General features: G+C 42.4%; 1 protein-coding gene across 5 annotated transcripts in view; it reads right to left on the reverse strand.

Annotated features, from left to right (window-relative positions):
* magi1b (membrane associated guanylate kinase, WW and PDZ domain containing 1b) overlaps nucleotides 1-27,025 on the reverse strand; it is a 63,591-nt gene that overhangs the window by 22,480 nt on the left and 14,086 nt on the right. For all 5 annotated transcript variants that reach the window (XR_015067527.1, XM_085923235.1, XM_085923238.1 and 2 more), the window contains exons 2-12: nucleotides 18,994-19,110; nucleotides 8,448-8,567; nucleotides 7,780-8,019; nucleotides 6,311-6,536; nucleotides 6,125-6,207; nucleotides 5,608-5,646; nucleotides 3,263-3,320; nucleotides 2,751-2,857; nucleotides 1,792-1,905; nucleotides 817-1,002; nucleotides 30-695 (exon numbers count right to left, since the gene is read on the reverse strand). Coding sequence is in view for 4 of the 5 variants with exons in the window: in XM_085923235.1 (XP_085779361.1) it covers nucleotides 30-695; nucleotides 817-1,002; nucleotides 1,792-1,905; nucleotides 2,751-2,857; nucleotides 3,263-3,320; nucleotides 5,608-5,646; nucleotides 6,125-6,207; nucleotides 6,311-6,536; nucleotides 7,780-8,019; nucleotides 8,448-8,567; nucleotides 18,994-19,110 (1,956 nt within the window). In the remaining variant the exon portion in view is untranslated. The remainder of the gene's footprint in view (nucleotides 1-29; nucleotides 696-816; nucleotides 1,003-1,791; nucleotides 1,906-2,750; nucleotides 2,858-3,262; nucleotides 3,321-5,607; nucleotides 5,647-6,124; nucleotides 6,208-6,310; nucleotides 6,537-7,779; nucleotides 8,020-8,447; nucleotides 8,568-18,993; nucleotides 19,111-27,025) is intronic.

Genomic DNA, 27,025 nt, shown 5'->3' on the forward strand with positions numbered 1-27,025 from the left:
CAAAAAAGTGAGAATATGTCTGGACTCACCTCTCTGCACCAGCATGGTGACCTCGCTCCCCTTCGGACATTTGCTGAGCAAGTCAACCACCTGGTTGTGCGACATACTCTGCACGTTCCTTTTGTTCACCTCCACGATGATGTCACCCTCTCTGAGACCGCGACAGCGCGGATAGTCCACAATCTGTTTTACTCTCTGCCCGCCGCCGCCGAGGCTGTCGGCGATGGTGAAGCCGAAGCCCTTGTCGCCTTTCTCCATGTGTACGGTGATGAGCTCCGGTTGTGTTGCGATGGATGAGGCCAGGGTGACCACGTCACTGGGGTAGCCGTGTTGGGATGCGAGGTCAGAGGTCGCCTCCGCGGAGGGGCTGTGAGGTCGCGGGAGGCCATTGAGGGCTGCCCCGCCGCCGTTGGTGGAGCCGCTGTTACTGTTCTGACTGCTGTGACTGGGCGGCAAATCGTAAGTATTGTTGGAGGCCTCTTGACCGTTGACTATGATGGGATCTTTGTTGTCAAGAATGGCCACTGAGGTAACCAGGCTTGTGTTGGGGTCATCGGGATCAAAGGGCAAAGGGTAACCTCGGCACAGCTCCAAATTGACCATAGAGCCAATTGGGATCGACTGGAAGATCTTCACAACTTGTGCGTGGGTGTAGCCGAGCACGCAAGTGTCGTTGACACTCACTATGACATCACCTTGGGGAGGGAAAACAACAAAGACGTGAGAAGAAATTAGAACGTTGCATTTGTAGCAAACAGTAGCCAGGGAATGTAATTAAGAAGTGTTTGTGATCTTCGATCAATAGAGCGCCCAAACCTGTCTCCATCTTGCCGTCGAGGGCGGCCGGTCCGTCAAGGACCAGACTTTTGATTTGCAGGAACTCATCTGGCTCGTCGCCTCCCACGACAGTGAAACCAAAACCTCTGCGGCTCTTTTTCAGCTTGGTATTGATGAAAGTCCCCTTTAGTTCAGATCGGTTCCGGGTAAAGAAAGGCTTTCCTCCTGAAAAGAAAACATTGAGTTCCCGGTAATTACATTTCAATGCAACAGATGCACCAGTGCAAAAGCCAAAAGGGAATGACTCAGTTTGGGATTCTATTTGTGTCATCCGAGCAATCCAAAATAGTATTTTGTACAGGCCGTGTTAGTGGGTAGCCTAATTGATGAAAATTTGAAATACAGTACATACATCCTATATGAACATACACACAAAAACACAAAACAGTGAACTAACTAGCCTCAATTTCATTCAAAATCCCAAATTGAAACATTTCGACACAGCCTCTTACTGTATTTAGACGAAGACGTATGGAAACTAGAAATGAACCCAGTTACTCTACCTCTGAGGGAATATCTCGGACAAAACAGCAAGCTGTCAAAATCCCCTTTCACACTCTGCCAGCTTTTCCCCAGCTTGCTGTGCTACTTTCAAAGCAGCAGCGCAAGGCGGAAGGGTTGAAGCCAGTTTGCAATTTTCAATGTCTTATTAGAGGCGCCGTAACCTGTCTACAGCCGTGAACACTGTGTGACATTTAACGCCCAAGAATGGCTGCTCCTAACACTTAGCTTCCAGACATCTGGTCCTAACTTTAGAACATCAAAACATTTCTAAGCAACAAGCCCCAATTTCACAAAAACAAATCAAATTGAAAGGAGGCAACCAAGATCTGTTCCACTTACAAATGCATATATGACATTAAAAAAAAAACCTCTACAATGGAATTCGCAAATTAAAAAACACATCAACCCACGCCACTTGAAACGTGTCGATTAATTGAACGAAAAACGTACGTTTTTGTCCCATTGGCACTGTGGGCCCAGGTTGAGGGTCCCTGTAAGTCTCTTGGTGGTTGGCAGTATAACTTGTTAGAGGGGCCCCGGCAAACGTTGAGTCTTCGATCCATTCTGCAATAGAGAAAGGCATACAGTGTGTTTTCTCGTAGAGGCCCGGAAAGACACATTGGGTGCCCTCCATCATCAAAACAAAAAAAGTTATGTTTATAAAACAGGAACAAAGGCTGAAATATGAAGAAAAGCTGCTTTAAATAGAGGATATTAATTATACAAACCTAAAAACTACACGTTGATTTCACATCTCTCCACTGAGCAACATTTAAGCGTGTATACCCAGATTAAAATAAATTGTGCAAACATCATGAAACTTTTAACACTTGACGTCTCGCTGTTGAATAACAATGTAAGTGCACCAAAATCTGGCATGCCCCGTTTTCTTCATAGCATCTCTGATTAATGACCTTGCAACTGTATCAAGGCACAGACCACACTACCATCTTCATTAATATTCCAAGAGCAGGCGACTGTATAATCAATGCCTGGGTGAAAAAGTGGTTGAAAGAGCTGCTCAAAGGTAGTGAGGAGGAGGGGGGGGACTCAGATGGGAGAAAAGCCAGCTGGTTATCGAGTGGAATCGAAGAATTTCTGCTGAACGGGCAAAGGTTGGAGCTTGACAGGAACATTGTAATGCATATAAAATAACTCTGACTATAAGGCAAGGAACTTTGGTTAAATATTGGCAGAATTGCTACATCATTAATGTTATCAATATTTTAATCATTAAGAAACAAATTATGAAAGGCGCCAGATTGAAAGTTTTCAAAGACACCTCCTACGAATCCCAACAGAATCCTTGCATCACAAATTTGAAGTCCAAATGGCTACAGAATCTCTCACATATGCTTCCAGACGAAGAAGCAAGAAAGGAAATGATGCCCATATAAGTTGGTGCTCACCTTCAGGTGGCTGCTGGCTTTGCACTTGCGGCTGTTGCTGTTCCACTTGTCTGCGCCGCTTAGCCTCCAAAACGGGATTCTCGTACTGAGTCTTCCTGTTGATATGACTTCAACCCAAAAGGAACGGTACGAGGAAATTGGAATTGGAGATGAGGGCAAAGGTCAGAGAGGAGAAATGATTACAATGAGAGCATGAAGGTGATGTATGTAATTATGGAGAGAGTTAATGATGGCGTAGTCCCGAGAGCTATTATGAGCAACCACAAAAAACAATAAAACATATTTGAATTCATGTTTAGTCTCACACAAGGGAAGCATGCACGTGCACACACACACACACTTCGACACCGCATGTAATTCAAACCACGTAAAGTAAATGGCCTACATTAAAGAAAACGACCAAGTGTGGCTGCGCATGTAATGACTGAAGCCATTATCAATTCTCTTGTTTGGCAGCCAGTGCATCCATTCATTGCGTGTGCTTGGTGAATTGATACACGACAGTCACTTACTCAACATAGTAGACGCCATAGACTGGATCATCTATTTTCTCCCATCCAGGTGGAAGTTCTGAAAGGGAAGAAAACACGGCCATCCGGGTAAGATTAAGGAAGCTAACACGGCTTCCAGTAGAGAAGCTTTTGCCTCTGCATCGTCTGTCAGTGGCTCTCCAGGGCCAGAGTGACCCCTCAACTCCCTATGCTGTCTGCTTGTCCTCTTGTCCCTGCACACTGCTGACATTTCCACACATCAGATAACTACTGAACAAGTCCCCTTGGGCAGATGGACAAATGGCACAGGAGGTGGGTACATGAACGGTTCACAGCAAAAATAGCCCTGATTTTTTTTTTCTTTTTTTGGTTAGTGTTGTTTTAAGTGAATAAAGCTGCTTGCCAACAGTAATTGTTATGGATTTCCTCCATAATGTCGGAGACAAATGTTTACCCACCAGTCAAATTCTATGAATGCGCGTCGTTGCGCATTCCGATAGTCTTAATGTGAAAAGTCGTGCTGTGCTTTTCAATGAGGACGATGGAGTCAACCGCAGATGCTAATAAAAGGTCAAATGCGATCAACATCATGACTGATTATGTCGTCACATCAATTTGTAATAATTTCTGATACGTGATTATTTTAGTTTGCGGAAGCCAAAGTAATCCCTGCACCTTTAGATCTGCTTCGTTTTTCATGTAAAAAAAAAAAAGTGATTCCTATAAATTGCATCCAATATAAAGGCCGCACAGAAGGTCAGAAATTCAAGACTGGAGTGATGCGCAGGAGGCGAGCAAGGCGAATCATAATCCAAATGTATTCAAATGGAACATTAAACGGAAAGCCGCTACGCATCACGCTGTGAAAAATTGTAATCACCCGTGTGATTTCACACCGTGCCAGCTCCACTCCACGACGAGTATACGTGCCCGTCCAGCGTTTGCTCGCCTTTGTCCTTCAGCGCACCCCACGCCATCTACTCGATCCAGTAGTGATGAATTACATGTTTTCGTTGCCTCTCATTCTCTGGATACACCCCTTTGATTGATTTCTCTCAAGAAAACACCCGCCTCAGCGAGTGAATTTGTGCACGCGTGAGCTGCTGACATTCATAAAGTGCCAAAGACTGCTCATCCTCATAGAACTGCACTTAATTGCATTCCTTTTGCCCACCTGTATTGAATTGCGCTGATCGATAAATATCGAGCACGTCTTACAGGAAGGAGCTTCATCTGATCTGATGATTTTAATATGGTCGCCGCCTAAGATGCTTAACAAAAGAAGCTGCTAAGAAGACAAAAGTTAACTGTCAGAGTTGCGTCTCCACTTTTGCAGCTTCTGGAAGCTATAGACTGCTTCAACCCACTCGTGATTAAATGTCAAATCATGAGGGATTTTGTGTTCTGTATTATGCCACTTCAAGGGATGATGACAACAAAAAAATCCTGCAGTAATGTCTTTTTAAAGGGAAAGAATCATTCTTAATTTCACAGCTGGGTAATGGAACGTTTCTTAAGCCTACTGCTTATTAAAATTGCATTTCTGTCATTCTAGGTCCAGAAAAAGCATGACAGCCACATCAAGTGCTGCTATTATAATTCATCAGAGCTCACCTAACATGTTTCATGTAGAGTGTCTTCAGACACTTCCTATCACAAGTAGATGATAGGCTACTATGTGCTGCCAACATGTTCCCGTTTGCCTCAAACAAACATCCGTTAAGAGATGCTAATTATAACGGTCTCTCCCAGATAAATTATCATCTGTGATGAATGAATTCATGTGCGTCGGCGTGTGTGAACATGACTGGGATGTGTCACACTAGCTTAATGGTCATATTTGTAAGTGCAAACTGTTTGTGAAAAGTCAAAATCCCAAAGAGTGGGCCGTATAAGGTCAAGTTCGTGTTTGGCAAAATGTCTCAATCCGAGATGACAAACGAGTGGCACTGTCATTAAAATCTTTCATTTTCTGAATGGGGTTTTTTCAGGTGATGTTTTTATTAGTTATGACTGGAGACATTTAAAAAAAAATGCTTAATGATGACTGAAAAAGAAAAACTTAAATATTGACGAGCGGATGAGGAACTTAACATGTGACTAAATATTCAATCATGGCTTAAGACTTAGAACTGGAGGCAAATAGTAGCGAAAACTAATTTGATGGAAATTCACATTTAAGTCACCATCCAAACTGCATTCTTAAGCCACTACCTTTGTAAAAAATATATATATATATATATATATATACGTATGGAACTTCACAGGCTAAAATTCAGATTTTGCGATTATGGATTTAATGCGTATATATGAGCAAAATGCAAATAAAGTGGTGACAAGTGGAAGTGGTTTGGGGGGCTACCCACCAAGAAGATCGTTGTCCAGCTCCTCTGTGTGAACCCCTTCTACTCAGCAGGTGGACAGACGCCACAGCATCACAGGTCCGAGTGAAGAAGATAGAGGGCACAAATGCATAAATGCATTAGTCAAATGTAATAGTCAAATCTGACCACTAGGTGGCAAGAGTTAATCAAATCCAATACTGTACAGTGAAAACCACACAATGCACGTGCTTTGAGTTGTGCTACAATCACAAAATAAGCATTACCATACAAAGTGTTACCAGAAGAAACGGAATTCCTGCATACATCGCAAAGTTTCGTGCACAAATATAGCATATGTATGAGCTATTTCGTCTAAGAAACTCATATTTTGTTTTGACATAAACACATTAAAATTGAAAATGTGTCATTGGCGACTGCTGCTGTGATCGTGGAACGAAGCCTTTGCTCTACATTCCGAGTCTTACATTGAACTTAAGGCACAGTCCCATAACCAAAACATGAAAACACGCAAGCACAAAACACAAACAGAGATTTATACCATCATCTTCACATTCTTCCAGGGGTTTCTGAGGCTTGTCCAGGCAGCGAGGGTCTATCCAAGAGGTGGTCTTTGTATTGTGGCTGAAAAGAACACAGAGGAACGCCAGAATGGTTTTGTTGTTCCTTTATATGATGCATATTTATAGAGAGACTTTGTTGTATGCAGTTTGTTGAGAGTCCTTACTCTATAAAATAGACCTCTCCGTTCTCAGTGTAGGCCATTTCCCAATTATCGGGCAGAGGTCCCTGAGGGTCCTCCAGGGGAGGATGGCTCAGGTTAGGGTGAGTCTGCTGAGTGCTCTCCGTGGTGGCCGGTGGTAAGGGGGTCGTCCCAAAGTAGGATGGGTCACTCCGGCGAGGGGTGAAGGGTCTCACCGAGCGATGAATCTCGTCGAGTTCGCTTGATTCTCCTGGTAGAGACAAGAAACGTGAGACATTCAGGTTCAACTGTCTTCCGGTTTAAGGACGGGTGAGGTTTTTGCATTTGTGATGCCGCAAACCAAAATAAAGCAACTTGCTGAGTCAAGTTTGCACTCTTTAGCAGACAACAGCTTGCTAGGGCCACATAGCCAGTCCACTTAAATAAAGACAGCTGAGTGGGCAGTTCACACGTAGCGGGCCCGTGGGGTGCTATCACCTTGCTTCCTGTTATCTCGTTCTCACACTTGACTGGCACCTTCGCAGCTCACACAGGCACAGACGGAAAATAAATAACTTTTGGTGCCACCTACCGAGAACACAAACAGCTTTCTGACATTTGACCGACTAATCGCAGAAATTATCACAACACTTGAGCACTAAAATAACTAAAGAGAAAGGATGGAAATATTGTGCACGCAAGCATTTTAAATAATACAAAGCTAACTTAGTCACTCTTGAAATGAACCACCAAGTATTCATTCATCCTCTGCTGCTTGCAGCCAGATGGCACTATTTCATATTTTTGGTTGGACGGATAAAGAGCGACTTAGTCAAACCCAGAGAAATCCTCTACTCACCAAAGAAGCTCTTCTGTCTTCAAGTGCTCTGCCACAATTCCTTGATTCTTTTTTTTTTTTTTGGGCTTATCCTTCCTCGCTGCCTGCGTGCGTCTCTATAGTCACTTGCTTGCCTTCACATGTGCCCCCATTTACACCTTCCCAACCACTCCCTCTTTGGCTTTCATTTCCTGCCACTTTTCATGATCGCCTCCCACTTTAGCCATCACCACTCAAAACCTCCCGCTGATTCCTTCTAAACGGAGCGGCAAGAGGATAAATCCCACTCTAGTGTTACAGTCTACACTAAATAGACCGTGACTTTTTTTGTCAGGTTGCTGTTGAAGGAGGTTTTATATTTCTTCAAAGTTTGTGCACTCACAGGATTAAAGTATTTTCTATTTAAAGGTGCCAGCCCAAACTCAGATGTGGAATATGTTTACGGTGATTATGAAAGTTGTTTAGACGAGAGAGGGTGTTTGAAATCCTTTTTACATGAATTATAAGAGCCTAATATTTTTGCAGGTGTTGAATTGCAGGTGTTGAATGCGATTGGGTGGATTGGACAAATACATGATTGACCTTTGCCCCATGAGATAAATAAGATTTGTCCAGCAAACATATCTAGAAAGAGACTAAACTTTTAAGATTTGACATTCCTACCAGACATGCATACCTGTGTAGCTACTGTTCATGTCAGGGAGGTCCTCGTCGTCCTCCAGCGGCAGTTCTCCAGGCACTATTCCAGCATTGTGCATGTCATTGTAGGACTTGCTGCGTCGGGGAGTGGATTCTTGCGAGCCCGGCAGGCTATCGCTGAGCCCGTCTGGCCGTGGGGCATCACCGCCGCTGCTATTGGTAATCACTTTCCCACCGGGGGGCTGCACCGGCGGCTTGGGTGTCCCATAATAGTTTCCTAGGCAACCAAGGAGGGGGGGAGGAAGGGAACAGGATTAAAAAAAAAAGAGAGAAGAGAGAGAAATAAGGGTATTTTAGTCAGCGGACAACAGGGGAGGGGTCAACGTTTTTGTTAGGCTGTGTGTCGGTGTGTGCATGTGTGTGTGTATGTGTGTGTTGGGGGATTTGCCAAAGCCTTTGTATGCAAATAGAGAGTTTTGAGTTTGTCTGGTGGAATGTGACGGACTTCTTTCAGAGTATTATGTCAAACAAATCAACGGGGTTGGGTTGCTGGAGGAATTTTGGACGACATGTAAAGCGCTTGTCGGAGTCTTGAGGCTAACGCAAACGTCATAGTGACCACGCCAAATCTTGCCTTGCAACTGAACTGAACAATTGGATAGAAATGTTTCCTCTTCAAAAGCATTCAAATTATTTTGAATTTACCTTCATATGTTCCGATTTCCAACAAGGTTCCACTTTTTTCTAATTCCAGAAAGTCCTGAACTGAAAGGAAGTTGTAGTCGACACCAGAAACTTCTCCTTCACGAGGGGGTCGGGTTGTACCTGAAGAAAAGAGTAGGAAGTAAATAAACAAAGCAAACAAACAAAAAGGACTGCCGCTTCAAAGATCTTCACAAAGAAGACAAAAATATGGAGACACTTTTACATTGCGGTTGTCGTTGTTGGAATGTGTCTCGAAAAAGATTCCCAAATTTAACTAAGCCGACGTACCAATTTTTCATTACAAAAATCACATGGCATACCACCAAACAAAAATATATAAAAACTAAAATAATAAAGACCATCTCATCTTAAAAACTTATTCTGCTATCTACCGGATGAGCATCACTTACACATTGCTGACATACACAGCAAAAGTAACAAAAACACTGTTCGGCAGTACAGTACATCAATGTTGCGCAATGTCTGTTTACATTATTCCTTTACACCGGCTTCGAAGGTGAAGAATGAATGTAGAGCTCCCATGAAGGTGCAACATTTGCCATATGTGATGCGGTGCGAGTACAGCTTGGCATGTAAAGACTGAGACCTGGCACTTGCCTTTAATGAGATAGCTGGCCAGTGTGGTGTCAATGGTAAACATGTTTACTGCGAGGCCACTTCAGAAAACAAAACAAACCACACACTACCAATCGCGCCCTCTTGAAATGTCAGATACAACTTTCAAATTTGCTCCACAAAGCTCGGTTTTCCCGTTTGTTTCATTTCTGTTAACTATACCGTAGTTAGCAATACATAAAAAGGCAACCCCGACCTCTGATTCAGTTGTTATATCCCACAATCACTCTGTTACAAGTGTGTTGGTAATAAACCGGTAAAAATAGATGTGTGGGGATTTTGGGACAACCTCCCACTGCAGCCACGTTAGGTGAGACAAGCGATTAATCACAGATGTGAGGTTGCAAACGCTACGTTGGGCTAAAGCATGCGGCACATGCAAAAGGCTTGCCGAATCTTTTGAATGCAGCAGTTCTCATTTGTCACAATAATAGATTGATTGTTTGTTATATATTTGATTAAAGCTGCAATATTGGGCCTTTTCAAAAGAACAATAAATTGGTTAATTGGTTTGGCCAATTAAGAGCTGCGATAAATCATATCAAAGGTGACAAGTCTTGGCAATAAAGGTGTCTTGTTGTTGTTTTTTTCTTGAAGTCATCGCTTCATGGCAGCAAAAATAATGGTTGATGAAATGTGATTTTGTCATTTCATCAGTTTTCGATTTTCTTACCCCCTGCCAAAGGTCGGAATTTAGGTCAGCCTATAGAAAATAACTCAAATAAATATTTAATACAAACTATGTGATTGAATTGGTAATGCTAAGATACTAATTCAATGGCACACACAGAAAAGAAAACCAAACAGAAAGCGGAAATGTGGTCAGTGTTTCAAATGAGATTTAGAAGAAAAAAAAGTGGAACCTTGGCTCAAACTCAGGAGGTTAGACACTATCATCTCTATAGACTTAATCAATTCAATGCCTCCAACAAAAGCTCCTTTGACCAAGCTGTTAAATGAAGGCTAGCCAAAAGACAGCCATGCGAGCCACGTATAGAGAGACTGAGATGGGTCCTGATAAGTTTTGAAAAATAAATAACATCTTCAGAAAAGGAACACTTCTGAAGAAGGAAGAATTTGAGAAGCTAGCGCTGAAATGAACATCTCACCACAAAGCAAACCCTGCAAGAACAGAGAAACAGGTATGGAGGTCACCACAGTCTGAAATAAGTGGGACAATGTAACAAATCGTGTCATCTGTAGCAGAAGCAGTGTTAAGAGTCTTTTGCTGGTAAAGAGCCCATTCTTTAAAAGGCGACACAGCATGACACGGGGCACTTGTTAATGGCCATGTTGTAAAATATGGGTGTAAAACAAGCTCATGTGCCTTGTCCTTCTTTTTGGAGCAGATGACAAAATACAGTCGAAGAGTGTTGGCAATCAAATGAGTCATTTTAAAAGTATACGCTGAAACGGCAATTTTTGATTTGGCTGCTTCAATTTGCAGCAAATAAAACATAGTCTGTTGTTTTCTTACATGATGGTTAAAGAAGGCGGAAGGTTGTTGAGTTAGACCAGAATTGCTTGCGGCTTTGCAACTTTAACATCATGGCTAACGGGTGGGTGGCGTTAAAATGCATTTCCATTTCAAAAGGTGGATCAGAGAATCCAGTAGTGAGATCTTAGGGGTCATGCTGTGGCACATCAAAATACACTCAACATGCACAAAATATTAGCATTCAGTAAGATGCTGTGCATTTTTACACCACAGCAAACAACAAGTCGACAAAAAAAAAAAATTCTAGCCAGACAATTGACAATCTTCAATCATAGATAACTGAGCAATCAGCATGGCTTGTCCGTTTATCTCCTGTTACTAATTCCCCATCCTCTCTTTGTGCAAACAATACTCAGAAGAATTTCAGACAAACCAATTTGCTCCATGGGCAAACTCAAGTCTTTACAATTTTCTGCACAATAGATTTTACCAAGCTACAAAGTTATACAAGTGGAAAGCATGCATACTAGTTCCTGTTCTATGCTGGCTAAACGACCGTACATTTATGATTCCATGCATAGAAATGAGAAAGATTTAGACGCATAACTCAAAGACTTGATATCCCCAGGAGAAAACATACACGATGCATACATATAAAAATGAGAGAGAAGAGGCTGAAAGGAAATGTCAGTTGAGGAGCTAATCAAACCAGCATGCCATAAAAAGAAACAACAACAAAAACCATTGAGCATAATCTTTTTCAGTCCTCAATGCTTCACCTTGAGATGCATGACAACAACTTTTATCCTGCTCATTTAAAGAAAAACAGCTAGTCTGCCATCTGGTAGGTTGGAAGAATCTACAATCTTATGAACTCACTGACTTCCCGACTTGAGAGGATAGTTAGATTCATCTGAACTAATAGATACGTGCGCAGCCTTGTATTTTTTAACAAAATCAGCAGTAAAATACAGGAAAACACAAAAAGTAAATAGATTCCTCTTTGGCAACATGTTCTATTCATATTATAACATGTGGGACTTGACATTTTAGTTGACTCGAGTCATTCTCCTCAAAACCTGCTCGTGGTAAACAAAGACCTTCATTGCTTCTTTTTTCAAGCACTGTGTGCGTTGGAAAACAAATCCAAGCATCTCATCTATATTTAAAGGCCCAGGGACTATTTTAGGGGCGTGTATGGCCTCTTATTGTAGATGTGACAAGTAAAATTCCTTCCAATTGTGAAGGAACGGAATGACTAGATAGTATTACAATTATCAGTTTATTTTCCATTCATTAAAAATCTCCAAAGCAAAAAAAAAAAAAAAAAGGCACCCTGTGCCCTCAGACACGACATTGCAATTTAGCGCTGACCTACATTGTATGTTTCGCAGAAGAACGATGTTGGCCTTGGCTACTCGGATTTTGCGTTCATGGCTGTGGGCTGGCAAATTTCGCGAGGTAACCTTCGAAGATCTCGCTTGAAACCGCAAAGCAGCCTTGCTCCCAATCTTGTCTTCTTTTTGTCTAATTTCAAAACATGCAAGGGAACCTGACTCATACACCTTCCTAAAATTAGTTCCAGGCTTCTTTCTCCTTTTGCGAACTCCAAAGCAACCACAAGGCGACAGAGAAGAAAGACTAAACATGTCCATATGTTACTAATTCAAAGGAAAACACAGCTCCAGGTCAGTGTGTCCAAACATTCTCGAATTTGATGACCACATGAAGCAGGGAAAATAGGAAGCCCACACTTGAAGAGATTACTTTCCATGAAAACACATGCTGCAACATGTTGGTGTGAATTCAAAAAACAATAAATAAAACTCTGACTAATAATGGGGAGGCAGATTGTCAGTCTGTTTACTAAACTTGGAGGAGGACCTCACTATACCCCAAGGCTCCAAAAATAATTGCGTATTAATGGCTGATAGATGACTCCACCCAAAGTAGGCTTTTTCAATTCTTTATACAAAATCATTTGAGAGCGACATTGTGATGAAAATCAAAATTAAAAGCACTTAATTTATGTATCTTTTCCTCACACTCATTTTTTCAAAAAGTATTGGTTGTAACAAAACAAAATTGTAAGGTCTCATCAGCCTACTCTGCAGTCTTGCCATTATTACACAAACTATTAAATTTCACTTAATCCAGATCATCCTAAAATAGTGTGATAGCATTTTAGTTGGCATGGACCAAATCCTCTTGATTTACATCATCACAGGGGGAATGCATTTCAACATAAAATGTATTTATTCAAAAAATTAAAAAAAAATAAGGATGGAATTTGGAGCAGAAGGGTTAAAGTTCAATTTGCTGCAGATAAAAACAATGCAAAATATGTCAGTTGTTGGAACTGCATGACAGTTGTCTGACGCTAACGACTTAAGAAGCTCAAATGAATGTCAAAGCTTTAAAAAAAAGCTACCTTTCTAAATTTAAAATCCCTCGGTTGTATGATGTAAAATGGCACTGCGATATTCTAGTGTGGTGTGAAGTCTAATATTTTGATTCTGCAAAACCGACGATTTTACTCAAACATTCATACTGCAACTTGCAAATCTGTCCTTTTTCTATTTCCTACATCTAAGACTCACTTATGTGTATCCAACATAGTTGGAATGTTTTTCCTCAGTGACTCGGGTAAGTTGATTTGGAACTACAAATGATGTCTGTCAAGGCAAAACTGCATAAACCGGATTTGGACGATCCAATTAAGATTAGGTACTAAAACATTTCAACAGGAGGAAGGCTAACCAGCTCGTCTAGCTTTAAGATAAACACACCAATCCAAACATTGAGTCATGTAGGAGAAGCCTGAACACTTGATATTTTCAGAGACTATCATGTTCATAGGTTTTGGTGCAAAATCTTTTTTTTTTTATAAATCTACACAATATAATTTTTATATTTTATAACCAAACTTTTGGATTTTTCAACCATCAAAGACTTTCCATAATAATGCACACTAATAGACCCCAAAAAAAGCCACCACGGCAATGATTAGTAAGTAGGACATCATAAATGCGTTTGGCAATGGTTCATTATCATAATTGTTCTAAAAATAGATGCCTCTATTCTTATTGGGGCTTGTGTGTAGGCTTGCGGGTCATTCAGGACATGACTTGATGAAAGAGTGCATTTTAAGCAGTTTGGCATACAGATGGCAGTGCTCATAAATTTGCATGGAATACAAAATATAATTGATTGTATACATTAAGGTTTTGTGCAACACTTTAAGATGGTACAGGACTGTGGTACTAACTCGAGCTATTTGAGTGTCAACTGATGACGTGCATTTTCTTGGCTTCCGTAACAATAAAAAACGTCCCTGCTTTCATCTTTTGACTGTTCTGCGATCAGGTTTTGCCTCAAGCCGCCAATTTTTATATGTAATTCAATCTCAACGTAGTGTTTCACTGAACAGATGAGAACTGATTGCAGAGCTTTCAAATATATCTACAGGTGAGAACAAGAAAGGTGCGATGAGTTGCATATCCAAAGCAACATGAATCATGTCTGCAAAATGAACCTAGAAAGATTTTCTCGAAGGCTCAACACAAGCAGAGATTATCATAATTTTGCATTAAGGTGGAATCAGTCGGCACATTTTTTGGGGAGGGTTAAATAGTCAAGGAAGTTATCTTTCACTATATTCCACCATGAGTAGGTGAGCAGATTTGAGTCAAATCCTTTACCCAAATCCTCCTACAATGTATCTGACAGACTGAAAAGCAATATACTGTGCTAAAATAAAGGAAAAATTGACGTTTATCACAGGCACTTGTAAATATCTATTCATATCTCTAAATAGAGGAGATGAGAGAAAATTCAGAGACTTCAGACTCTGCCTTAAAAAGATGCAAACCGTCAGAGACCTCAACTGTTGTGCAGAAGCTTTTACAGAATCAATTTGCTAAATAACCACAACAAATATGCTCTACCGATAAGACACACATTTCCCAGGAGAGGCATGGATCCAGAAATATACACATAAACACACAGAGTATACAGGGGAAGGCCAGCAGACTGTCGTCATTCCGCAGAGCCAAAACAGATCCGTCCACCATCTTGGCCACAGCTCGTCTGCCAGTTATTTTGGTTGCTGTTTTTGTGTGTGCGTGTTACAAATACACACGCATAGCCATGATGACAAACTGACTGGGGTTTGTTTGCTCGCCGGGGGGTTGCGGCCATCTGTCCCAATAAAGGGTTAATCCAAGCAAAATTACCGGCCACAGAATCCAACAATTTCCAGTCTTCGCATGGCCTTGCTTAGGGGTCAGAGAGTGATGGTGGCGGTGGGGTGGGGGGTTGTAAACACCATCACCATCAAATCTTCCCTCCCACCATGCGAGGCTCTCAAGAGAACCCCCTTCGTGGCAGTTGTGGAGAATGAAATATCAAAGTGGCTTTGGCTTTTCGGACATTGGTGCGGACACCTTTCATGCAGGACGGAGTGTTTTGAGTAGGGGGAGGGTGTTTTCAGTGCTCCGGTTGACTGACACGGAGGGGCTCGTGGTGATGAGAACATGCACACGACCACCGATTGGGGATCAAAACAGGCCTTTTGCCTCATTTTCCTCTTGGCAGCGGCCAATGCTTTGTTTTCAGCTGTGAATGATTTCTTCACGAGGTGAATAAATAAGGTTCTGAGACCAGGGAAAAGAAAAAGGTTGAGAGATTACAGAAAGAATAACCTGAAGGGCCAGTAGTGCAGAGTAAAGCTAAATCGGCCAGAAAGCTGCCTGAAAATGCTCCCCCACCATCAACATGCACACATGGCCTTTTGTCTCATGATTGCACCCAGTAAAAAAAAAAAAACGCACCGTGGGCTAGCGGATACCTACAGCAACATGGAAAATGGAAAAGAAGGGCTCTAAAATGATCCATTTAGAGGGGCGTGGAGGGAGCGGGGATGGATGGATGGATAAAAACGGGGAGGGGGAGGTCATGCAGGCAAAAGACAGATTGAGTGGAGAAAAGACGAAAAGAAAGACTTAATAAGAAAACGGGAGGGTGAAGGAGTGGAAAGGCTCCAGACAGACAAATATGCAGATGCTGGACTGGCTTCCTATAATACGAAGCATGTCAACAGATCACATTTAACACAACCTTCCCAGAGGTGGAGTGTTTCCACCCAAAACATATACATGTGGGAAGTGGCACTTTCTTCTCAGGCGTCTACCTGTGAGACATGCAGAGATAGGCGATACCTGAGAGACAGGCAAGCGCACACGCACACACACACACACACACAAATACACACACACATACACACACACATACACACGCGGCTTCAGTTTGACCACAAAACATCAGCCTCCATTACTGCCAGCAATGTGCCGCCACTGCCGCCACCGTCTCCCACTGCTCACTCCTGATGCCTTCCGCCTAATGCACAGCCATCCTCGCCGCCTGGCTCCCCAGCTCTCCATCCCAACCCCCAACCATTAAATCGCAGCATCCCCTATTCCGATGAAGCACAAAGCGACATACCTCCGTCAGTCCTTCTCTCCTCCTTCCCCCTATCGTCCAAGGAGCGCCGACAAGAGACAGAAGGAAAGAAAATCCATTCAGGTGGGGAAGAAAAAGCAGTGCAGATTCGCAGCCCCTTCGACGCGTCACCCTCCCCGTCCTCCTCGCCAGCGTCTGTCCTCTGTCCAGCTTTGTGATGCTAAGCTAAAGTGAGCCAAGCTAGGCAGTGTCCGCACATTGGCTCTGAATGCACTCCGTCTCATTCCCAAACACACGCACGCACAAACAGCAATGCTAGGCTTTTGTCTGTCTGTCTCTCTCTCTCTCACTGACTGATCCCCGCTGTCTCCCGTCTCACGGGCACCCACATGCACCCGCCCACCACCCCTCTTTTTCTCCCTCTTTCTGTCCCACCCTCCCCTTTTCCTGGTTATGCACCCCCATTATTTCCTCTTTTTGGGTCCCACCTCCCTCTCTCTCCCATGCAAACTCAAACTCCCATCAAGGTGCACTGGTCAATTGGTCAGCTCAGACCGACTGACCCAAGAAAAGATGCAGGTTGTACTACAGAGTGCCACTGTACAGTATATACAGTGTGCATATCAGGGGTCCCACTTTATTGGCTAGAATCACAAATGAAGCATTAAAGTGCTACAGCTGTTTAAAGACAAAAGTCTAGTCAAAACATTTCTATAATAGTTCCCCACGAGTCACAACCCTCTATTCTGATTAATACTGCGTTTGTGAAATAGGAGTTAGGCAGAAAAAGCTGCACCCATTTTCATTTCAGGCAGAATGGCATTGTAGACTCAAAATGACATCCCAGTGCCCAATTACAATCCCTGACGTTTAAAACAGACTTGTTACCTGAAGACTTGAGCACTGCGACACCATTTTCAGTCGATCGCAAAAGGAGGCAAAATGAATCAGAACACTGTGTTTACACTGGTAGGGCCACAACATATTTGGACTTCCCCTTTAAATATCAGTCCAACGCCATGTTTTGTCTAACTATAGATTGCAAAATATCAGAGCGAGCCCACCATTGTTCTGAAAATAAACATGGGTCAAAGTGACCTTTCAACACACTCCGCATAAAGAACCTTAGTTAAGGTTCTGCCGCAGCAGCAATTTTTTGGTTCGTACTTAGGAGTAGGTCCGATACAATGTACAGCTCTATTTGCTGTAATATATTAACTAGTGTAGGTTTTTTTCAGTATCACACTTTGTACGACTTTTTGTCGGGGAAATCGTACTTTGCGTCAGTGGGTGTAACGCTCAGCAGCAGGCACGCCGCCCGTTTGCTGATGCTCACAAGCCAAGTCCAAGTGTTTACCTCAGCTTTGCTAGCTCACTGAAGCCAACATGCATTGGAGTGTGTGAGAGTGTTGTTGCATCTCTCCATCTGTCTTTCCTTCTTCATCTCCAGTTTACTGCCCCCCCACCCCCTTCACACACCCGAACACCACCCAACCCCCATCTCCATCCTTGCCCCCCCCCCCCCGTCCTCGCTGTCCTCTTAGCCTATATACGGACCGCCCAATCGTCTGCGCTGTTAGCGCCGCGAATCCTCACTCAGAAAAGCACAAGCAGCACAATGTCTGCAAACATCCCTCATTTAAGACGCTCAAGCTGCCTGCATCTTTTCGACCACAGACCACCCAACGTTTTTTTTTTTTAATGGTACAACTTGATGACTGGCAAACAAAAACGAGATTAAGGAATGCAACTACCCCAAGGGGGAGAGGGGGGACGAGAAGCAATGATGTCATGAGTTTGGGTCGGGGTCAGCATTGAGAGCGAGAGGGAGTGGAGGGTCGGCAAAGAGAATGGGTGTGCTGAATGTGCATTTGGGGAGACCACAAGGGATGGTCGCCTTGGATAATGGGGGAGGGTGGGAGACCCGTGGTTTTCACATGATGGAAACAACTGCACTGAAAAACTTATACTACTAGCTAGTGGTTAGCCGACATTATAACTTCATAGCATTAAGGTGTCACTATTCTGTAAATGGGTTTTATTTTTTTAATCTGGGTAAATGTTGTTGTTGTTCGACTAACTTATGTTTTAAGAGAAAGTTAAACTTTCTACTTCTAATGTCCAGCTTAGAAGTAGAAAGCTGGACATTAGACTACGCTGGACTACTTCTAATGTCCAGCGTGAGATTTTTGGCCCTTTTTTTGTCTCCGTAGTCAATCAAGTACTGCATCGTTTTCTCAAGACACCTAACGTGCGATGAATGCCAGCACGTTCCACAGGCAGCATGAGAGAATATGTGAAGGCCACAGCAGACTTGAATGAAACTCCCTTGGAGTTTTATAACCCCTTCGAGGTCACACACGTCGCCTCAGAACATAGCACACAATGCTTTGTTTACGGCAAGCCCGTAAAGCATCACACGCTGGAACGTGCCGTAATGACGGTAACAAAACGGCTCCCGGACACATTTGCTCTTCAAATAAGACCCTTAAAAAGTAAAGGCAAGATAGAACTGCGCAAAAGACTGAGAAAATGCTTTTATTTTTTTCTCACGCGACAATTCATGGCAACAAGGCAATATGGGCCAGGGTACGCTTTAGTTCGAACCAACGACGGCGAGCTTTTTTACGAGAGGGCCATAGAACACTCAGTGATTAAAATGGCCATTAGAACAAGACCCCCACCCGCTACCAGCAGTGTCTGCCTGACATATGGCAGAGGAGGTAGTAAGGCAGATAAAGTCTCCTAAACAAGCCAACAGAAAACATTGAGTAATTTATGAGGCGGGCTTTGAATAAACTCATCGCAAAGCCATCAGATAATGAAAAACTGTGTATAAGCTCCTTTGACTGTAAAATGACTTTGTAATGTAATTTAAAACTTTGTAACAAGTTGTGATCGGGTACCACCAGTCTTCTATTTGCCATATCACAATGTCTCCTTTGAATCAGAGCAAGAAGTCATTGTGAAGAATAAGACGAAAGAAAAGGTGTCGGGTGCTCGCAAACTCACAAGGCACGGCGTGGCGGTAGAGGTTGTCTCGGATAATTTGCTGCAGCTCATGGTCAGGCGAAGATTTCTGGAAGCGCTGGCTGAGATAGTGTTTCAGGTCCTTGTTCAGCTTATTTCCTGTCATTGTGGACACAAACAGGAAAACGTATGGTCACGGCATCAATGTAAAACCCTTGGTTGAACGTTTGGCTTTGATTCGGGCGGCTGGATAAAATAAACGGGTTGATTTTGGAATATGCATCGTACGCTTTCCATTGCCACTTGAAGGGATGCAGCTGCTTGCAAAATCACCCTCTGCAGCTTGCCTGTTAGCCAGAACACTCACTGCTAGCATTAGGGCTAGCAACTGCAAATCCGTCATCCTACCGATTGACCATCTGGACCCCTGAAATGCATTTAGCCTTCTGAATGTGCACATACACGCATATTCTCTTTCCAAGTGTCCACATTACAATGACAGAGTGACCATCTACCTTGCTAAACATGTGCCAAAGACACAACAAACAATGACAACATGCATAATCGAATGGACATGATTCATGTAATTATGATGCAGAATCTTTCATAGATGAAGTCAGTGGCTTCGGAAACCCTTTTCCAAATCAAATTTCTTTGCATTGCTGCTGAGGCCATCGTTGGTTTTCCTGGGCAAACAGCTAGTCATAAAGGCCCTGGATTCTGTTTCCATGGAAACTGTGTATGTGCTTGAGTGTTTAATAACATGATTGATATTGTAAGCATAGTACAGGGAAGTGTCATGCACTGGTTGGAAGAATAGCGCGAGGTTTATGCAAGCTAATACAGTTGAATCTTGCATGTACAGTCCAAGTTGCGGGTATGATATTTTACAGAACAGCCTCATGTATTACGTATGTTTGACTTCTTACTTTTATTTTGAGACCATCACACTGGTAAGCCATAATCGATTTCATTTCATTCATTGTTTCAATTCCGACCATTCTGAGCGGTGGAAAAAGGTCGACACTCAGCCCCCACGGGCAAAACGACTCCTGAGAGGAATCCCTGCTCCTGGCGCCGTCCCATCCAGACAAATCTCGCAGTGTTGTAATCCTCACCACAGGTCACAGGCAAGCACTCGGGCCAACAGAGAGTGCGTAACACACACGGACAGCAGCATGCTCTCGGAGACACACACCCGTTACTGGAGAGCGATGGATATTGAACCACCGATAAAATGTGGCCCAGAATGAACGCGGGGGAATCTGTAACTTGACTAAATGAACATCAGCTCTTTGGACTACAGTGCCTTCTTATTCTTTTATGCCTACTGAACCGGTATGTGGAATATCTGTACATATGTTTTATGGCCTAACTTGTCTCTTTGACGTTTATAATAGTTAACATGCATCTCATGAACAAAAGGCACGGGTCATGTCCTCCTAAGCCTTTAGCGCAACTAGTCAGTTCGTTCAAATGGCTGCCAAGTACGTTAAGGCTGTCGTATAAGCCCATTAACTACGACTACAATGACCACGATTACTGTGTGACAGCAACCTTTTGTGCCTTGGTCTGTTTTGGTGCACATTTGGAAATGTCAGGGAACCGTTGGACTCATTTATTCCATCATGGCTGCACAATTTCAGGTTTTGAAATCAATGCCGGCTTTATTTTACTTACATTGAATTAGAGAGACCTGGCTAGGAGAACATTAGTAACGCTTCAAAACCAACCCACCCCCAATTCTTTTTGTTGGATGATAATTAAATAAGACATGTCTTTCAAATGCGGCACACCTGTTTTACATTTTCCATAGGCGTCGAGGAGGGGGGTTTCTAATCCATGAGCAAATTTAAGTGAAAGAGGGATAGAAATCGCCACAGAGAACAGAACAGCCAGTCAAGCAAAACATGAGCATTTTTTTTGACAAAGATGAAATGTGAAAAGTTTTGTACGTCACAGGAATGTCCGAATGCAACTGCCAAGAAGCCCCTGCTCTGCTCCCACACCCACCAAGCCAAGGCCAGACATGGGACCAGTTCTTCATTGTAATTGGTCACACTTAAGCAAACCATCGACTGGAAGTTGACATCTGTATTTATACCATTTGGTGTGTGTGTGCGGGGGTGGGGGTACTCTGAACTGAAACTCTATCCGTTGATGGTGGGGGTGGTTTGAAACCAGAGTTTGAGTGATTTCTTCAAGTTAGGAAGAGGCAGTTAACGTTTGAAAATAATTCTGTTGAACCACAGAAATCAATAGCTGATTTGCAGTACATGTTTATTTATTTTGTCAGTTTTAAGAAAACAAGTTTCAATGGCAATTGGATTTCTGCCATCCTGTACAATCCCTCTCTAATTTGAGTTTGGTTTAACCATGAATTATGCCAAGCTACATCAAGACGAATCAATCTCCTAAGTGAAGACTTCGTCCTTGGCCGCAGTTAATCAGATAATCGCAGCTAATCACCACTTAATTGATTCAACCAGTGGTGACTATGTACTGCACTGTTAACATTCTGCATCATTCTGATCGGGGGCTTAACCATATGTTCTCCTTGTCGGGGAACAGGTGGAGAGAACTCGTGTGACTCTTAACAGTAGAAAATCTTGTATTTTATTACTACTTGTAATGGATTACAGATGCTGAAAGTATGATGTGCAAAACCACAAAGACCCCACCCTGTAGAATTCTGAGGAGAGGGCACATGGCTGTACACTTCCAGATTCCTTACACTAGGCACAAGCAGTTCCACAAACACACGACAAGTATGCAAGAATGCCAGTATCTGATCTTAACACCTCTATACAAGTCCCTCCAATGTGTCTTATATTACAGAGATGGCTGCGCTCTGTATCCATGGCAACAGCTGCCAGATGAGTAAAAACACTGGTGTATTTATCAGTAGTCCGTCATAGTCTGCTGCCTCCTTCTGGACTAACAAGGTATTACAAAAACAAAAGACAAAGAAGGCACATGACGGAACTGATTTTTTGGTGAGATGATGTCATCATTGTGAACAAACCTTGATTTGTAAAAAAACGAATCTAGGACAGTCCCAAAATTGTGAGGAAACATCCACTACAGTCTGTCACGTCATCAAAACCGGTTGCCTTGATGATCCCCTTGAGCTTGTGGAAGGGTGGGTATCGCACTAAGCCAGGTCAGATGAGTAGGGATGCTTCAGCATATCTATTTCTCGGGTGAGCCCAGTCCTGAAACTTATCTGACGCACAGTATGCCACCAAAATGGCTGTCAAATTTGGCCAATCATCAAACAATCTGTAGTGTACCTCTGAGAATCAATCAACAATCATCTAAATTTCAATTCATGTCAGAAAAGCCGAAGGGATACGGCAAGCCACAACGATATTTTACACTTAGCGCCCAAAAATCTCCACAGAGCACTAAAAGCCAGAGCGAAGCATGATTAACCTCCTTGATGCAAACTTACCGTCAGCACCAGCTAATGATGTGATTGTCGGGCTGATGTATAAGCTAGTTGGAAGGCAGTACTTAAAAGGTTAATTATGGCTCCATCGAGGGCTCTCCCTATTGACAGACAGCATTTCAACGGCAACATATTAGTCTCACGTGACAAGCCATCTGATTGACTGCAAGACTTAATGTAGGCCTGCAGCTAATAACCTAGTTCAGCACTTTTACACACAGAAAGACGTCATAACCAGTGAATACTAATCAATACCAAACTAGTCACAAATCTGAAAAACAAATGATGTGGAGGGATTGTTAATGGTTTGGCACTACAGATAAAATGTTTTGTTGGGAGGCAAACAGTGATTCTAAATGGCTGGGCATGTATAAAATAAATACACTGGAGAAAATAAGTGTCGTGATATCAGGCTGGCAACCGATACACGCCACGCTCCGCTCCCACCCAAAGTGGGCTGGCTTGACCACCCCTCCGGGCACCTTTATGAGGAAAAGCGGGGATGCAAACGGTGCAAGTGATTCATTAACACTGCCACCAGAGGGTGCATGTTGCTCAGGAAGTGAGGGACGGTGGGCATTGTAGCCCTGTTTGACCTATTGTTGCCCTGTCAAGCTGCATACTATTTATTGGTTATACAGTAGGTTATAATAGGCATGAAAGACCCCCTGAAAATTTACATTTTCTTTCAAAATATATACTATATTTTTTTGGACTCAACATATGTATACAAGTATATGCCAAAGTAAACACATCGGGAGGGTAATTAAAATCAATCGTTTGAAAATTGCCAATTTGTATGAGGATCAGTATTTTGCTAACAAAAGTCCTATTTTACCGTTTCACATATTCCCCTCAAAATAGAGCTGCAATTGAAATTGACTCCACTTAGTAGCCAGGAGAAATTAAGAATGGGTGGGGTGGGTGGGGGGGGGGTTACCTAATATCTTCACGATATATCTTTAGTTATTCCCAACCTAATTTTCTCATCCCATACATTGTAAATTCTTTGACCAACTACCTTAAGCAGATAAAGTTAAAACTAATTTAGAACACATAAACAAGTTTTGGCCCTGCAGGTACAGTCTCATTAATATTTGTAGCTGCAAACTACTAGCATGGCTTTGAGTCTGCGGGGAAATTAACTCTGATGTTTATTATGAGCTCCCACGGTTTAAAATGTCACCCCAGTTTTATTTTTTCCCCCTGAATTTAAAATGCAGCCTAATCGCACTACTTGAGTCCAAGCTTCTCTTGCCTCTTCTCCGTTTATGTAATCCCCCAACTAATGACCCCCTAAACTATTTATTTTCCCTCAGCAGCACCCTTTGAACCACCTCAAGTCATCATCCTACACATATCCACCTCCCTCATGCCATCAAAGGGCACAACTGACCCAGTTTTGAATCGTCCGTCACCCCGTCACACTGCTGACTCAAGACTGGTTCAAGCTGTTGTGTGAACACACAAACACACTCACATGCCGAGCTTTGTCCCCACGCATGAGTACATTTGGCAACACTTCCATACAAAAGGGACTCAACTCTCCACATCTGCTCACTGATCTAATTTTAGAAAGAGGATGGGAGCCCAAACGTATACTCACATGATCAAGCAGAAATGGGGATTAAAGGGAAGAAAGTATATCCCAAAAATGCATCGTTTCCTCATGCACCGCTCACATGTGACATTAACTTCATATAATATTCACATTATATTAACACTTATGTCTTTCATCTGAAAAGAAGGCAGCCATTAATTTGTACACATGAAGCTGTGGGTTATTACAGTGTTGTGGGCTAATGTGAGAGCAGTCACTGCTGATTACATCCACAGTCCTTTCTGGGTCAGCATCAGGCAACACTCATCCAGCGCTAGCATCCCTTCACAGCCGACTCCAGGCCAGACATGGCCACATACACACAATGAGGTTGCTATAGTAACACAAGTTGATATGGACTGATGGTTTTAATCAAAATACTATATGCAAACTCAAGCATTCACTGTTTATGATGTGAAATTGTAAAGTAGATATAAAGTTACAGTCCCTCCAGTGGATTTAAACTGTCATGACATGCTTGTCATTGGCTTCATTTCATGCCATGTGCGCTTAGTCAGAGGCTCATCAGCATAGAACACACGAGAAGATTGATACTTTATATAAAAAAATAAAAACTCTTGGCGTTGACCCAGGTTAATGCCGTCGGTCTGATGAGCTTTAATCTCTTAAAGAGGCCTCCACTCCACGGTGACGACAGAGTGACGCAGAGACACACCCACATCTCTTCGTCACTGAAAATTTGCTCACCATCTTGTGGGAGTATCATCTCTAAGTACGACAGAAATTGTCAAGCATCAGTAGCAGCCCAGAATTCGGACCGCATTAGTTATGATGACCTTTTTTGGATTATTTGTTTTGACTGTAAAAATGCAGAAAAATATGATTTATCCTTGCAAACAAATATGATTTATCCCTGCCAACCAGAATAGGAAAAAATAACTTTTCAGAAGCAGTTGTCACTTTTAACTCCAAAACTTTTTTGACATTAATCTTAAAAAACAAAATTCTTGTTGAGACAAAGACGCAGAATAAAAAAAAGGCTTTACACAAGACAATTGAACCGCTGCTTCTTCATTCAGTCAAATCCATTTGCATGCTTTTTTGATTTTGCGTGGTAGCTTCACTTGGCGACGGCATTTTAGTCAGAAGCGAATCTCGTGTTCCTTGTCATGCTCCCAACTTGTGTCACTTTATCACAAACCACAGCACTTATAATTGTAAGCCAGCTCGACACAACCACATTTTGGGGGAGCCTGACAAAATAGTAACATTTTGACTTCTGTTTCAAAAAAAGCCTGTTCATTTTGCTCACATGCTCGTCAACACAAATATGACTGAGTTCAACTACACCCAAGGAGAGAGGGGGAAAAAAAGAAAAAAAAAGGAACAAGTAAGGTTGAGAGGCTTGGGCTGATGCCAGCTCACTGCAGATGTGCCTCAACTGCTGTACCTGAGGGGAAATGAGCTTAGTGGACAGAAACTACACACATGAAAAATTACCCAAAGCCAAGTTTTCCATCATTCAGCTTGTCATGGGGTAAACACGTGATCCCTGTTTCCTCTTGAAGGTTTGTAACCTGACGCCAATAGTTACGTCAGCTACATACGGTAAGAAAGTCCAATCTGACTAACTTAGCTTTCAACGAAGCTTTCATTGCAAGAATACAGTGAACCCCCCCCATTGTCACAGTGGATACATTCCACCCCCACCTGCAATAGTTTATATCCCCTCTCGTGAGCTTTAAACACATTAAAACTTTATAAAGTATTCCTTAGTGCCCCTTGTCCTGACACCTGAAAGTGAAATTGGATAATTCCTTGCAGAGTTCGTCAAAATCCGCTACTTGCTGAGAGCCAAATGTGTGATGTCAAGTTTAAAGTTGTATTGACAAAAGATCCAACAAAGAAAGAATCATAATAAATGGAATATCAAAGAAAGACAGAAGCTCAGTAGCCAATCCAGGATCAATACAGCGGACATTGTGTCCACCGCTGAAGTGCTGACTGGATCTAATCACATTCATATATTGATTCAAACTGCTTGGATCTCCTTCAGATCTAGTAAAGTCTAGTGAAAAAAAAGAGCAGATTTAGCCCACACAAAAAAAAAGTCAAGACAAACAAAACTTGACAGGCCAAGCCACAAATGGAGATGATGTATGCATGCAACACTCATAAAAGGTAATTTCATGACATAAGATTTATCAGACTACAAAAGTGTCAGAAAGCTTCACAGATGAAAATGTGGGTCACGGTGGAGACAGAGTTGTTTTAATTCTCTAGTGAGGGCTTATGGTGTTAATGTTAGCAGTCGAGCAAAGTCCTGGGACCAGTCAGAAGCCATAGCATTAACTTCAGCAATATCCAACCCAAAGACCCAAAGAGCGAGGTTGCTGTGGCTTACAGGGGTGTTTACCTTGGAAGCTGCAGAGAGGTGGAACAAAGCCACACTCAACTTCTAAAAGAGGAAGACAAACATCAGGCCTGGAGAACATTGACACCACATGAAAGGCCTTCGTGCAAACATGTAACCACACTCGGAGGTTCTACTGTACTGTCTGGAAGAAATGACAAATGATGTAACACAGAAGAGAGGAAATGTGAGAGGCAAAATGCAGCAAGAGCCAATATATAAAAAATATCAAGATTGGTGTTGAAATAAACATCTATTAAAACATGGTTCTGTGTCAATTTATATGCAAATGACTTTCAATCACTTAAGTGCAGTGAGGTGTGCCTAACTCCTCAATCCTCTGGACATTTTTTAAATATATAAATATATATTTAAAGGAGGGTGAGGATCATGTCTGGAATGTCTACTAAAGTCGTCCCAACCTTTTATGTCTTGCGTGTCCCTGAAACTTTTTTGTCATTCCCCGAGTACCACTTTTTTCTCCAAATATCGAACGTAACAACTGACTCTTCTAAAGTTAAACATTGAATCCTCAATGCATTGTCTTCTTTTTAACTCAAACATGAAAATTAATCATATGTTGTCTTGAAAACAAATATTTGTTGCAAAAAAATGAGCTCTTTTGAAAAAGTGCCCCTTGAGCAGGCAT

This window comes from Syngnathus leptorhynchus, chromosome 11 (genome assembly GCF_054491065.1).
Source record: "Syngnathus leptorhynchus isolate UIUO chromosome 11, UIUO_Slep, whole genome shotgun sequence".
NCBI lineage: Eukaryota > Metazoa > Chordata > Actinopteri > Syngnathiformes > Syngnathidae > Syngnathus > Syngnathus leptorhynchus.